Here is a 16,001-nt window from a genome sequence, read left to right as displayed (position 1 = left end):
TTAAATATTAAATATTCCACAATTAAGTCTGACGTTAATAACATAAATTTGGTCCAGTAGAGAAATACACAATTATTAAGTATAAAGAAAATAGGACCTATTAAAAAAAAAAAAGAAAATAGGACCTATAAGGAAAGATAAAAGAACTGGACTCCTTTTGTACAAAGTTACAAGTTTTTTTGTTTGCTTACATTTTGTTGCTTTGATACTCTGTTTGATTTTAGTTCCTTTTCCTTGTAACACTTTTTAAAAGTACAGAATGGCACTTTATAAAAGTAAATTAAAACTCTTAAAAAAATAAAATAAAAAACTCTTGACTCAAGGAATTTCGACCGCAAGTACACACTAGTCTCTCAAAAGAATGGCTGCTGGACTTGGAGGGTACTATGCTAAGTGAAATAAGTCAGAGAACTATAAATACTGTATGATATCACTTATATGTGGAATCTAAAAAATACAACAAACTAGTGAAGATAACAAAGAAGGGGTGGTGGGAATTAAAAAAAAGGACAGCTGCTGTTGCTGATTATACCTAAAGAGACCATGGGGACATCAGAAGGGCAGATGTGATGAAGTACATCTATACAGGACAAAGGACCAGCAATAGAAGTGTGGAGACCTGTAGTACGTACATAAGGCCTAAGTCAGGTCACCAGAATATACATCACTGTATACCCTGCTTTCTAAGATATGACCTTCCAGGTTTACCTTGCTTTCCAAGATGTGACCTTCCAGACTGATGCAAAAATATAATTAACTGGCGATGGTTTTGCAAAAGGATTAACTGAAGAGGCCCTTAATATTATATAAACTCTCTTATACATTTAAAATTTTTTGATTTATAAAAATTTTGTACTTACATTTGGGGATACGTAATACAAAATAGAGAACAACAATACAAGTATGTATAAGGAAAACAACCCTGTTCAATAAGGTGAACAAACCTAACAGCTGAGCTTGTTAACCTAAAAAATAAAACAGCCAGTTATTTTACCAGCAAGATGGGTTTATTCAGGAATAACAAAGAACTGCAATTCGGGTCAAACAGGTTATAGTAAAAGCCACAGGCAAGTCCCACAAACAAAGGAGGAAAGAGGAGGAAGCTGGGAGTTGTTCTGAACAAAATTCTGTGGAGGAAAGCAAGAGTTCAGGGGGATGAGGGGTTCTCACTGGCTTAGTAGCTGGGGTAGTCAGTTTCCCCTAGGAGAGGCAGTGTACATCATTCCTGTCCATAACTGACAGTCCTTCCTGTTCGTAACTGACAGTCCTTCCTGACCTAGAGTGGTACTGCATGAGAGCCGCCCCGCCCCCGCCCCTTCTGGCCTCTCAACTCCATTTTAAAGGTTTCCCTTTATTAATTTTCACAAGCTCAATACCAACAGAGGCATGGAGTAAACTGGAATAATATTCAGAAGAACTTTCTGGTAAGAATAATTATATTCTATAACATGCGCAAGTACTAAGAGGGGTTCTGGAGACATCTGCTCTAAAAAAAAGTCAAGTCTTTTTCTTCTAAATATATTTCTGATCAGAATCAGATCTTTAGACCTAGAAACCTAAACAAAAGCAATGTTGTTAGTCTCAACCCACATATTTCTGGTAGAAAAGACACTTTGGAAAGGTACTCATTTAACCACTAGCAGGTTAGCATCTTATTGAGACTATCAACATCTTTAGCAATGAAACGACACACTTTATTGCAAATAGGGAATAAGGCAGCTTCCCCAGGAATCTCTGAGAGGCAACTCAAGAATAAAAACTCATACAATTATCTTTTATATCTGGCACAGAAAAACATATCATACTCATATGGTTTATAAATAATTGCCAGTTTGGCCTAATCAACAAACTTTGGTAATAGTGTCTCTTGATAAGTATAGATAGGACCTCCCTTTCGGTCCAGAAAGTATCCTAGCCCCATTCTAAAAGCAGACATCAGAGCTTGGCTGCGACAGTAAGAAAGGGAGAGAGGAGAGTACAAATGAGCCTGAAAATTCATGATTCAACTTCATACTGAGTGAGCTCCTTGATTCTGTTCATGCAATGATCAACAGCATTAATAAGTAAAGGGATCCAACTATCTTCTGGCTGTGGGGTCACATGACTTGCTCTGCGAATGGAATGGGAAAAAGAGAAGTTAAATTTATTATACTGTCAAGGAAAAACCTACCCTCCAAAGGGAGCACAGGGAAAATTACAGTAAGAAAAGGCAAGTTTCTCTGCAGAAATTCAGCTGCTCCACAGGTAAAGTTGAAAGAAAACACTACACTCAGCTTCTACTCCTCGAAATGGGGGTTTGGGAGTTGAGAATGGCTGTATAGGTTTATTCTCAAAAAGCTATTTGGGGATAAGTCTTCATACTCACTTTGTAATTTCAAGTGCCTTCTTTAAAACGGATACAAGTTTTGCACACTAGGAAAAAACAGAGAAGTTACTCACCCTGAGCCCTACCATAAAAAGGAAAGGAGGGAAAAAATAGGGGGTGGGGGGGAAGGAGAGCTAAAATATTTTAATACTCAAGTAATAAAAAGTCATTTAAAAAAGTCATTAAGTATTATTACTTAATACTCAAGTAATAAAAAGACCATTGGAGAAAACAGTGAAAAACAAAAATGTTGATTAGATTAGGGTGGTGGGATCATGGATTCTTCTCTATTTAGCAAAATCTTATTAATACTGTTGCTATAACATCTTTATAAGTTTTTCTATATTTAAAATATTTTTTTAATTAAAGAAAACAGAAAAAGGAAGAATATAACCTGAATTTGTCCCAACTGCTGATAGCTCAGGATATATATAGCAGAAACAAACTGGATTTTTTTTTTTTGGCTGCATTGGGTCTTCCTTGCTGCGCGGGCTTTCTTTAGTTGCGGTGAGCGGGGGCTACTCTTCATTGTGGTGCGCAGGCTTCTCATTGCATTGGTTTCTCTTGTTGCGGAGCATGGGCTCTAGGTGTGAGGGCTTCAGTAGTTGTGGCATGCGGGCTTCAGTAGTTGTGGCTCATGGGCTCTAGAGCACAGGCTCAGTAGTTGTGGCGCACGGGCTTAGTTGCTCCGCGGCATGTGGGATCTTCCCGGTCCAGGGCTCAAACCCATGTCCCCTGCACTGGGGATTCTTAACCACTGCGCCACCAGGGAAGCCCCTAGATTTTTTTTTTTTTTAAATTTACTTACAGAATTTTAGGAACACCAATAACAAGATAACATGAGGATGTATGTATGTTACTGTGCATTCCTTAAAATTTTATTTGGGGTAACTGACAAGGCATATTGCTAAAGATGTTTATTTCTTACGAAGTCAACTTTTAAAAAAGTATGTGGAAAAAAAAAAGTTAATGCCCAAAAGGATCCTATTGAACTCCAAGGTGGAGTCCATTGTGGAGATACATTTGATCACTCTAATTTCCACTACCTAATTTACCAAATATTATTAGGATTGATATATCTGATGGTAAAATATAAGCCACTGGCAGTTTTACTTCTCTTTCCAATAAAATGAGACATAAGAACTTGAAGTTTATAAAAATAAGAGTATAGAACTCTAACATAGGACCCAGGACTTGAAAGAATACAATAAAATCAGAATTTTATAAAGAGCTTAATCCTTGTGGTTAAATCACACAATGTGCTGATATTAAAACAGAGTATGTTTCTGAAACACCTATTTTAGCCTATATAGGAAATTAGAAACTTGTGACTTCAGGTTGAAAGAATCCTAAGGCACTGTAGTAATTAAGACTTTCTTTTCAAAGCAGGATTTTCCAAGGTCTTTGGGTTTTTCTAAATGATTACCCAAGTGGTTATGGAAGAGAGTACTACCAGAGCTCGTGGCTATTAGAATTCAAATTCAGCTTGATAAAGATCAAGCACAAACACATCGTGACATTACTGTTGTACTTGCATCCAAGTGTAACAAATAAACATATTCCCTATAGCTTAAAGGAAATACTAGTGATTACCGAAATTCTACCAATTAGGTCTGTAGCTATTCCCTCAAAGCCGGTACTTACGTTGATTCGCACAGTCAGATGGCACACAGGTGGGTATATGCTCAGAGCCAAATCATCCACACTTAAGGGGAGAAAGCAAAAATAACCATTAACAAAGAAGGAACAAAGCTCAGCTAGGTGGTGTCCAGTACACAACTAAGGATGTGACTAGTGAAAAAATGACTCCCAGAAATGCATATCAGTTCCTTAAATTGGGCAACCAATAAATAACCAATTCAACTGGTATTTACAGAATACATACATACCCTGTTTCACTAGGAAGCTGGGGGGAAAACCTCCCTTGACCAGTAGGATGGGACATGATTAATTCAGTTAAAAATGTGAGGACCTGAAACCATAAATAACTAACACAGGCAGGGTTCATCCCTGAATGCCACTAAAGTGGGCACCACTTTAACCAAGCAATCAAGTTATTACTATACCACCAATAATGGGACAAACTAACACCATGTGCCTCCCCGATATGATATGATGCAATGAAAAGCACAAAACACTCAACTATGTGATATTCTTGCCAAAAAGTGTTTAACTTGAATATAATTATGAGAAAACAATCACATAAATCCAGATTGTTGGATATTCTACAAGGCAACTGACCTGGATTCTTTAAAAAAGTCAATGTCAAAAAAATAAATTAAAAAAAAATAGTCAATGTCAAAAGAAGCTAAAAAGGACAGGGACTGTTCTAGTTGCAAGACACCAAAGAGAAGACAACCAAATGTGGTATGACACCTTGACGGAACCCTGAATTTTAAAAAAAAAGCTATAAAAGACATTGTAGAGACAACTGGGGAAATCTGAATATTAGATAACATTATCATAGTCGATGTAAATTTCTTAAACGTAATACTAAGAATAAGAGTAAGAATGTTTGTTCTTAGGAGATACACGCTGAAATATTTAGAGGTGAAATGTCATTAATGTCTGCAACTTACTCTCAAATGGTTCAGGGATAAAAATGGCACATCTACTTCAATTTTTTAAAAGCTACCTCTAATTATAGAGAAATAAACCAATACAGAAAAAATTGTGAACAGTAGGTGAATCTAGATGGAGGTATAGGTACTCACTGCCAATACTTTTTCAACCTTCCTGTAGGTTTGAAAATTTTCAAAATAAAAAGGTGGGGAAAAACCTTGGGTTGACGGCACAAGTTGAGATCAGAATGCTGCTGCTCAGATGTTTTGAGTGGAGATCACGCTTACCTAGGGCTGATCTCATCAGAAATGTCCACAATGTCATCCAGCTGGGCCACCTGATCCTTCTTCCCATTCTCTGCCACTGAGAGCCGGATTTTCTTCAGGCAGGCTTTGGATGCTCTCACCAGTGCAAGGCACGGGATTATGAGCTCCTGATCTTCCTCTGACCAATATGAGTCCCGATTGCTTGGACATCCCAATATATCCTCCTCATCACCGTGGTTGTCAGAGTTGTCCTCCTCAATGTCACTCAAGAGGCCATAGTAAGGGTCACATTCTTCCACAGCCTAAGACACACCATGATACATGTGAATGCCAAGAAAATAAAAAGGTGTTGTACTTTCAGCATCATGTCTGAGTTGTCCCCAAACTTTAGTCAGCTACTTCCCTAATGGCTACAGAGTTGAATCACTTCATAAACCCTCTTCTGACTCTCCTAGTGCAGCAATGGAACAGAGGGGAGTGGTACTAAATCACATACCAGCATGGGGTGGGAGATAGGAGATGGAGGACAGGAGTGAGGATGGGACCTATTTGGTCGACGCTCAGCACATCTTCTCTCTTTATAACCGATCCTCATCTACTAGACACAGAGTTGCCTTCTGATAACCATCAAAGACAGAGGTCCCCTCACCTGCTCCATTTCCTCATGTGCGTCCTTCACAAGATCCACACTCTTTGTCAGCACTGAAAGGGCTGCAGCTTTGTTATCTATGAGTGAAGAATTGGAAGTACTACAATTAGAGGAGAAACCCAACAATTCTCTTAAGTCTGCAAAAAGCAACAATGTTCCCATTTGAAGGGAGTGCCAAGGACAGTCAACAAGGGCAGGAGTTTAATGTAAAATTCTTCTCACATACATCCTCTGGGTACCCAGATGGGGACTGAAAAGCTTTTTGTCATTCACCACAGGAAGAAATAAAATGGTCATATGATGTTTCTCATCATGGTCCTCTTGGATGACCACAGCTTTTGGCCCAGCAGGCTCTACCTCATAACTGCTTCAGTGTCCTCAAAATACTGCCCCTGGGTCAGGACCAGAAGAGAAAACCACATCTTTCAACAAGAGACAGAGCCACAGCCAGAGAGTGTTTGAATTTAGAAGTTATGAGAACTAAAAAGACTGGCAAAAAGTATTAATACCTATCTTTTCATGTTGGTGATAAACCAGATCTACTTCACTAAGCTCTTTATATAAGTAAAAATACATATATACTAGAAAACTGGCAGCTAGATACGAGAGGTCTGTCTGCTTTGGCCAGCAGAGTCAATGTCCACTTCGCACTCTCACCCACCTCTCGGGATCCGAGGCACCTGCTGGCACGCCTCCCAGACACTGTTGTAGGAAATAAGGTTCTCCGGGCTACGGAAAGGAATCAATAAGGATGTATCAATAACCTAGGTTCCTGTTTCCTAAAAGGTCCTTCCTGCTGGTCATTATTCTCAGTTATCAGTAACTTCGCTGTTAAAATGAGTTTTTTCCCCCTCCCAGAAGCAAGGAACCCCATTAACCAATAACCCCAACTGTGGCATCACTACCTCTGAGTTGGAGTGATGTAAAGCACTTCCACAAGCTGAGCCATGCCATCCACGATGTCCAGAGTGGCGCTCCGTACCAGCTTTCGCAGGGTGATTCCTGTAGCCAAACCCAAAGACTAAGCAGCCTAGTCGTCTTTCCAGAAGTCACCATCTGCTTTCCTGAGAGTCTAAGCCCTACAGAATTTGAGGTAATGTGCACCCACATGCTTTAACTGGAGTGCCAACACAAAACTCAGGTCTTATTTATATCTCCATGTCATTTTCTTGCTCCTCCCACCATTCCTTAGTGGTATTTTCCAAAAGAGATCTGGAACAAAATCTTTCCATGACAGCATGTATTCATTCATTAAAAACAGTGGCTTCTTGGGACTTCCCTGGTGGCGCAGTGGTTAAGAATCCGCCTGCCAGTGCAGGGGATACAGGTTCGAGCCCTGGTCCGGGAAGATCCCACATGCCGCGGAGCAACTAAGCCTGTGTGCCACAACTACTGAGCCTACGCTCTAGAACCCACAAGCCACAGCTACTGAAGCCCGCACGCCTAGAGCCTGTGCCTCACAACAAGAGAAGCCACCGCAATGAGAAGCCAGCACACCGCAACGAAGAGTGGGCCCTGCTCACTGCAGGTAGAGAAAGCCCATGCTCAGCAACGAAGACCCAATGCAGCCAAAAATAAATAAATAAAATAAATTTATTCAAAAAAAAAAAAAAAGAGTCAGGCAAGGCAGGGGAGATGGGAACACAGCATCTGAACCTTGGCACAAAGGCTTACTTATGGAGGTCACATATATTACATAACTACCTTTGACTGCACTTTATGGGAGAAAGTTACATTACATGCTCAAAATGAGGAAAAGGTAAAAGTTTCAGGACAGAAGCTGTCATAGTAGCAAAGACCTATCCCATAAACTGAATGCTTATGTGTATGGAGTGGCTTACCCTGATCCTTGGGAAGCGAATAGTATACTGCAATAATTGCCTTGATGGCAGCATGGACTTGTTCAGAGAACTTCTGGGTTTCCTATGAGGTGATAAGCCAATTTCAGAAGGCAAAAAGGAAATGAATTAGATCAATGTGGTCAACCCATCTACTGTGGAAGACAGCAGACATCTGTACAGCATCATCAAACATTTTCTGAAGTCCTATTATGAGTTAGGCCCTGTGCTATTCTCATAACATACCAGAGAGGAGTTAGCTGGATACCAGATACTGAGCAGACAACTGGTTAAGACATGAAGAAACAGCAGGAAAAACTTATTCCTGATACTCTATATCCCAAGATATTTGTGACCTGTTTTGAGGTATTCACCATATCTTAGACCAGGAGATGGCAAACTAGGGCCCAAGGGCCCAATCAGGCCCAATGCCAGGTTTTGTAAATAAAGTGTTACTGGGACACAGCCACACTTTTTTTTTTTTGTGGCTATGTTGGGTCTTCGTTGCTGCGCGCGCGTTTTCTCTAGTTGTGGCGAGCGGGGGCTACTCTTCGTTGTGGTGAGTGGGCTTCTCATTGCGGTGGCTTCTCTTGTTGCGGAGCACGGGCTCTAGGTGTGCAGGCTTCAGTAGTTGTGGCACACGGGCTTCAGTAGTTGTGCCTCGCTGGCTCTAGAGCACAGGCTCAGTAGTTGTGGCGCATGGGCTTAGTTGCTCCATGGCATGTGGGATCTTCCCGGACCAGGGCTCGAACCCGTGTCTCCTGCATTGGCAGGCGGATTCTTAACGACTGAGCCACCAGGGAAGTCCCAACAGCCACACTCTTGCATTTACATATTGTCTACAGTTGTGTTCACACTACAGGGGCAGAGTTGAGTAGTTGGTCTGCAAAGCCTGAAATGTTTACTATCTGGCCCTTTACAGAAGACGTTTGCCAACTCTATCTTAGACCATTAACCAGTTGTCTGTCTCTCTGCCTCTGTGTCTGTCTCTGTCTCTTTCTAACAGAATCTCAATATATCTAAAGGTAATTAGCATGGACTCTACAATGCTCAATGTTGACTATTTTCCTTTGAAGCAGTCACTGGTTTTCTCTTACCTTCTCTGTCCTCACTTCTCTGCTAAATTCTAAGCCAGCCAATTTGACATTGTTTCAACATTCAAACATATAATATCATAAAAAGTACCAGGCCATAAGAACTGGAATTAAAATAAAACAAAACAAAAAAACCCCCAAACATTCTTTAATAGAACTAATGTGCTGAGATCCTAAGAAAGCAATTGTGATTCAAATATATATAATTCAAATAAAACCATATTCTAATTTTTCATCAATGAGTAAAAAACCACTGTCCTGAGCATGTACAGAAAAATAGTTCTATTCTTGCTCCTCATGGTATCTTACTAGCTGTGAATTTTAGCCACAAGTCCTAAGTGTATTTGGAAGGAAGGAGTCAGCACATAAGAAAAATAAGGTAACATTACTACTCTCTTTGAAATAAAGATTGACTTTCTTCAACAAACTTTTAAAGTACTTTCATACAATTCTCTCGTTTCCTCATCTCCGATCTCTGAGGTATGTAAGTGGAGAGAGTTTATTACTGTAGGTGCAGCAAGAGAAGATTTTTTCATTTCAAAACATCTAGATATATAATTGAGAAAGAGAATGAGAGTATTGACTACGAAAATAAAATAAGGCAATGAATACGCCATTTTAAAACAAACTTACTCCCAAATTAAGTATACCTAGCTCTAGAAAAACTGAGCATAGAGCACACCTGGCCACAGCCAACAATATTTACTTTCAAGTATTTTATAATAAAGTTTTATAATAAAGCACAAATTCTTTGTTCTAGCAATTCCACTTCTGGGAATTTTTACCGATATATAGATATACACAAAGACTGTATTAGGCAATCTACCACAGCACTGTTTATAATAGTTACAAACTGGAAACAACTTAAATGTCCACACAGTACTGGTTAAATAAATTATGGTTATATCCACTCTGTTGAATACCATGCTGCCATAACAAAGAACTGAGCAACTTTATATGTGCTCCCAAAAATCAATTTGCAAGCTATGTTGTTAGTTTTTTTAAAAAGGTCCAGAAAAGTGTTTATGGTATCCTATCATTTGTGTAAACAGAAGCAGGTATATATACATAAGTGTGTATATGCATAGCCTATATATGGAATAATACAAAAGGAACAAGGGACAGGAGATATAAACTTTTTATCACATTTAACTTTGATATCTTCTGAATTTTATACTGTCTACATTATTACTAATATAAAAGATAATTCAATATAGAAGAGTATTATGCAGTACAACAAAAAAGGTGTAGCTTAGACATTAGAACCTAATTTAAATCCTAGCTCCACTACTTACCCACCTTAACCTGAGCGTCTGAGCCTGCTTACTCATCTGTCAGATGGGGATCATGTATGTGAAAACACCTAGCAAATAGCAAGTGCTTTTTTAAAAAAATTATCAGAAGGGAAATAACCAGGATGAACTTCAGAATGAACCAATATTTAGAAGAGCTGCCCACCCCATGACAGCTACTGCATTTGGCAATTTGATCTTCAGAACAATCCTGTAATGTGAGAACCACCATCTTACTTGACAGATGAGGAAATTAAATCCCCAGCTTTGAGTGTAAAACGTGGAAAGAAAATGAGAGGATTCCTAAGGAATAACGAGGCATCACAAGAACTGTAGGAAAGTGAAGCCCACCTGTGGTGACGGCAGTGGAAGTCGAGAGAAGACTTCGGTCAGAGTCGTGGCTGCCCTTGACACTGCCATAGCTGCCTCACCTGGGGGGTGACAGAGGAGGAGGCGGGAGCCAATATGTTAGTGCCAAAAAGATAAGCCTCCAGCGGCTGCATGGACTTTGAAGATAATGCGTTCCCTCTCCACCCTTGCCAGCAGAGACGTCTCAAAAAAACAACCCAAAATCAGTGTTTTCTATCTCAGTCTCAGAGGTGCCGAGGATGGGTAAGGCGAGGTATCCGCACAGACAGGATGGGGCGGGGGAAAGCAGGAAGGAAAGGGGTAGGGACGCTGCAAGAGATGAGAGATGGCAGCCTGCAACAGGAGAGGCACTCACGGAGTCTCCTCCAAAAGGTTTCCCGATCAAACTCCTTGGTGGTCTCCCGGGCTTCGCCGACTAGTGGGCGCGGCGTGCGGGCCGGGCGGCCGCAAAAGAAAGAGCACAGGTAAGCGGAGCCACCTCCAGACCCCACCTCCTCCGCCCAGACCCCACCTCCTCCGCCCAGACCCCACCTCCTCCGCCCGGACCCCGCCGCCGCCACGGCCTCGCCCCTTCCCACCCAAGCCCGCCCCGGCCATCGCCCGTCCCCAATACGTCAGCTCACCCCGCACTCCAGGAAGGAGGAACCGCAGCTCCCCTGCCAGGTGCCGGAGCTGCTCCAAAGGCGGAGGCAAGGTGGAGTCTGCGGCTGCAGGTGCAGCTGCGCTCGCCATCTCAGCAGGACGCAGGGAGTCCGCTGACTAAGCCGCTGCGGGAGCCGTACTGCCGTGACCACCCCACTTCCGGGCCGCGGGTTCGCTTCCGGCAACAACCCGCCCCGCTCCACCCCTGCCCAGAGGCCCAGCCGCGCCTCCTTCCGCGCTCCGAAGCGCGGCTACACCTCCTCCCGCCCCGCCCCGCCCCGGGGACACAGGCCAGTCCCAGACCGAGTTATTTCTTATTGATCATTCATTTATTGATATTTGATTACTCAGAAACACCCCCGACTGAGGAAGCAGCCAGCCCATAACCCTGCTGGAAAAGAGGACTGGGAACTAATCAAGGGTAGTCAGGGCCAGGCCCAAGTGTGCACTGGTTCCCTGCCCCTAATGTGGCGCCCTTATAGGCTGCTGAGTTCCAGACACTGTGCTAGGTACTTTACATGAGGTAACGTGAAAAACACACTGGGTGGGCCACAGATACTCCCATATCCACCAGCCCCTGGCCTGTGGATCTCCTAGATTAGGGCTTTCTCTTCACAAAAGTAAATCGGAAGGAAGGAATCATGGCATTATTTAGAGAATTTTCTGCAGTCCATTCTGCAGGAATCAGTAGTGGGTAATCCCCTCAACTCCCAGGCGTCCAAGGAACGTCCAAGGCTTGCCCGCCAATACTGGCCTTCCGCCTGCTGCTGGGGCAGAGGCCTGGGCTACACAGGTGGATGATGAGACATGGCCTTCAGGAGCTCAGGTGGCTTTTTAACTGCACTATGAAGGTTCCAAGCTCGGCAGGGTTCAGTGTCCACACACAACGAATGAGAACAGGCGTCACCAGTGTCAACCAGGTCCGCAAAGGGGAGAATAATAAAGCTAGAGTACCATATGTCATATGAAGAAAGTAGCAGGAATAAATCTGCCAGATGTACAGCAGTAACATAAGTAGGTGAACAGGTATGATTTTCAAGTATTTTCCTTGATGGAGATGAGACCTGAAGCTGTGACCAAAGCACCGCTGTAGCAAGCTCCAACACAGGTAAACCATCAAGGGGATGTTAAAAAACACCAGCTGGAAAGAGCAGAACAGGACCATTAGCTTATTAGCAAGCCCTGGAAGGGTCAGGTCTCACTAACATATTATTGGTGGCTCTTAAAAATATGTTGCTTTCCCTCTTGGGGGTTAACTGATTCTTTATGCTTCAATCACACTTGCTTATAACACTCACAATAGTTGACTTGTAGTTAGTTGTTTATTTTCCTGTATCCTTTTGTTCATCTTAAAGGCAAGTATCATTTCATTTATGTTGAAGCCTTCAAATGATGTTTAAGGTAGAAACGAACTGAATATGTGGGTGTACAGACACATACACATATATACAGTACCCTGTTTTTTGTTTTTTATTTTTGGCAGAGTGAGAGGGGACTTGGGTATCAGTATTTTTTCTTCTCTCTGCATTTTTATTTGAAGTGGCATAATGAATACTGGAATATAAATTAGAAGATTTAAGTTATAATCCAAGTTTAACTACTATATGAGTCACTCATTCACCAAATAATTATTGAACACCCATTATGTGGCACGTACTGTGCAAGGCTCTAGGCAAGGGACACACACATGGGTGACCAAGTTGGAAAAGATGCATCATAGATCTTACATTCTAGTAGAGAGAAGAGAAACCAAAAAGAAAAAAAAAAAGGAGGGGGAAGATAATTACAGATTGTGATGAATTCAATGAAGAAAATAACTGGGTCACAGGAGGGTAACTGGGAGATGGGCCCTCTGAGGCCTGAAGGACAGAAATGAGTCAGTGGAAGGAAGTGCATTCCAGGCAGAAGAAACAAATGAAAAGCCCAGAGGTGGGAGAGGTTAGCTGGAACATGATAAGCCAGGTGGAAACAGGGGCAGTCAGCAGGACCCAGATCAAGTCACTGATTTGCTTAAAGGGTTTTAAGCTGAGAAGTGAGTGAGCTGATTAAGATTTTAAAAGGACCACAGTGCATGCTCTGTGGCAAACTGACAATAGGGAGGCAAGAGCAGCAGTGGGAAACCAGTTAGGGGTTACTGTAGTAGCCCAGGCAAGAAAAAATTATGATTTAGACAAGGGTGGTGGTAACAGTAATAGTGGTGGATTCAGCACATGTATTGGAGGTAGATCAAATACGGTACTACTTGCTGATGAACTAGATATAAACTATGAGGGAAGGAGAAAATTTGAAGATACACCCTTGAGAAGATACCTCCTGGATAATTTATTGAAATTGGAAAGAACTGGGGGAGGAACCGGTTCAGGGATAGAAATTAAAGGTCCTGTTAGAGGTATATTAAGTTGAGATTCCTGTTAGATATCTAAGGAAGATGCAAAATGGCAGTTGCATATATAGGCACCTGAGGTGCAAAGAAGAGGTCTGGGTCAGATATATAATAGATTTAGGGGCCATGGGCCTAGATGATACATAATATCCATTCTTAGTGTACTATTTATTAAAATATGACTATAAGCCCACCTTTTGGTAAGGGTCAGGTTTTACTTGGAATAAGTGCTCCTGAGAGACAGCCTCCATCTACATAATAGAAAACTGAACTAGACCTGGATCTAGTCACATATAAAATGCTGCTAAACAGAGAATATTCTGGCCTGTGGTCAGTGTTCACTAGGCAAAGATCTTCCCTACTTGTCTGTCTCTAATCCTGCTGATCATGTTTTACTGCCCTCTTATGAGGCTGTGAACTCATTTCAAACAATGTTTTTGGATCTCTTATACAACTCCAGATCATCACCTCAGATTTGGATCCATTAGCCCCATCAGATGAGTACAATAGATAAATTGTTAGGTAAATAGTTTTCAAACCCATTTATAGAAATTTGCTATAGATCTGCGTTTTTTATTTGTGTTTGTTCTAAAGGAATCTCAATCCAAATGTAAACCTAACATATCAGTGTTTCATAAACAAGTGTACTGCTAGGACATCACTAGAAAGCTTCCACTGGGTAGCTGACCCACTTTTCTTGTGTGTCTATTTTTCTTTTCCTCCCTCTGAAACAATTTCCTTCTTCATTATCATAACCAATTTTGCTTTACCCAGAAGTCTCATTTATTCTACCATAAGTCTCTTCTTTCACTGTTTATCGATGAAAAAGCACAGTGAAACAAACAACAAAAACAAAAAGCTCTTTCACCTCTTATAAAAACTTCCTGCCAAAACTGTATTTTAGATGTTTACATACAAGAGTGGTGGAAGAAAGAGCTTAGGAAGCACTCTAAAAGCAAACAAAACACCAGATACTAAAGACTGCCCTGCCAGTAAATTAGAAAACATGATCTATGGTGTTAAATTTGGGATTTGGGATTTAATTCATAACTATTATGCAATTAGTCCAACAAGGCCAAGATGTTCTTAAATTGCGTTTCTGACTTCTTACCTGGAGAATTCCAACTATAAATGTTACACTGCCTTGTAGGAAACGTCCATCAACAAAGATCCCAAAGGAAAAGCAGCAACCCAATTTGCCTTTAGTGATTTCACCAACAAACCATGGTCCTGAAAGAGGCAATGAACAAGAAAGGAAGTTAAATAACTATGACTGATTACATACATCATGAGATGCATTTATAGAAATAATGAAGAAATATGAGACTAGTCATCTATAAGCATTTATTTGTATAGCTTTTCTTCTTTGCTAATCTCTGTGTTACACTCAATATCCTAGCTAACCAATTATTTGCTTCTTTGCTCCATATTTCTCTAGATTATAAAATTGCCTGAGTATGCACTATACCTGGAATAGATTCCAGAAACAGATTGGAGTACATTCACAAATTTTAGAAGATTCTGTTACAGTAGTAACCTCAATATAATGCATTAACATTTCCTTTAAGAAGCAAAAAGGTACTCCATAGATACCACAGTTAATTTTTCAGATAACTGAGATTTACTCCTTTACGCAATAAGACTTCAACCACTTTAATCATTCTAAAACACACTACTTTCTTATAAATATTAATGAATGTATTCTAACCTTTTCTGGCTGACCCACAGTCATTACTTTGTACATCAACTACATACTCAGGGTTAACATGTACAAAGTTTAACTCACTTCTTTGTTTTAATTTTTCATCTGCAATGCCAGAATGACTTTTCTCTACCCTGTATTATTATTTACTGCCCCTTCTCAATGTTCAGGCTTCTAGAACTACTATATTGTCAAGAGTGATTAAGGGACAGCTGGATTTCCCTTCTCAAAATGTAATACCATCATTTGCTGGTAAGGGTAGAGTTCAACTGGGACTTCCCTGGTGGTCCAGTGGTTAAGACTCTGCGCTCCCAATGCAGGGGGCCTGGGTTCAATCCCTGGTCAGGGAACTAGATCCTGCATGCTGCAACTAAGAGCCTGCATGCCACAACTAAAAGATCCCGCATGCCACAACGAAGATCCCACGTGCTGCAACTAAGACCCGGTGCAGCCAAATAAATAAATGAATAAATATTAAAAAAAAAAAAGAGTAGAGTTCAACTTTAAAAAGTCATAGGTAATTTTCTCAGATATATATTCTCCATTAGATACATATTAGTTTTAAAAAGTGTTTCCCCTTTAAGTTTCAACCTTTAAAAATGAAACAACTTCTCCCCTTCTAATGTTTTCCTTTACAGCCAGGAACCAAATCACCTGCTTTGCCTCCTAGTGGAAGACAAGTGTCTAAAACAGCTTCAACCTATTTTCTAACAAGGAAACCAACCTCAAAAGGGGAACCTGGCATAGCTTGTTATACAGAATTGTAAAGGGTCATATTATTTCTTTAAATACTTTCTGTTCTCTGGTGGGAGTTACTAATGAGGAAAGAAAAGTCCAAA

At 40.9% G+C, this 16,001-nt stretch overlaps 2 protein-coding genes across 6 annotated transcripts in view; both read right to left on the bottom strand.

Moving 5' to 3' along the window:
* Positions 1–985: 985 nt before the first annotated feature.
* Positions 986–11,226, bottom strand: CCNDBP1 (cyclin D1 binding protein 1). Its single transcript, XM_068550320.1, has 11 exons — positions 11,059–11,226; positions 10,791–10,850; positions 10,418–10,497; positions 7,684–7,765; positions 6,748–6,844; positions 6,504–6,571; positions 5,843–5,919; positions 5,215–5,495; positions 4,010–4,070; positions 2,366–2,412; positions 986–2,110 (listed from the first exon to the last, which is right to left on the bottom strand). Exons 1-11 carry the CDS (start codon positions 11,165–11,167, stop codon positions 1,996–1,998), a joined length of 1,077 nt encoding a protein of 358 aa, XP_068406421.1. The 5' UTR covers positions 11,168–11,226; the 3' UTR covers positions 986–1,995.
* A 179-nt stretch (positions 11,227–11,405) lies between these two features.
* TMEM62 (transmembrane protein 62) overlaps positions 11,406–16,001 on the bottom strand; it is a 34,024-nt gene continuing 29,428 nt past the window's right edge. For all 5 annotated transcript variants that reach the window (XM_068550287.1, XM_068550291.1, XM_068550288.1 and 2 more), the window contains 2 exons: positions 14,572–14,690; positions 11,406–12,218 (listed from right to left, as the gene is read on the bottom strand). In XM_068550287.1, the coding sequence (XP_068406388.1) occupies positions 11,892–12,218; positions 14,572–14,690 (446 nt within the window). In that variant the 3' untranslated portion in view covers positions 11,406–11,891. The remainder of the gene's footprint in view (positions 12,219–14,571; positions 14,691–16,001) is intronic.

Source organism: Eschrichtius robustus, chromosome 1, assembly GCF_028021215.1.
Source record: "Eschrichtius robustus isolate mEscRob2 chromosome 1, mEscRob2.pri, whole genome shotgun sequence".
Lineage (NCBI taxonomy): Eukaryota > Metazoa > Chordata > Mammalia > Artiodactyla > Eschrichtiidae > Eschrichtius > Eschrichtius robustus.
The sequence above is the reverse complement of the archived record's forward strand: the minus strand, read 5'-3'. Positions and strand labels throughout refer to the sequence as shown.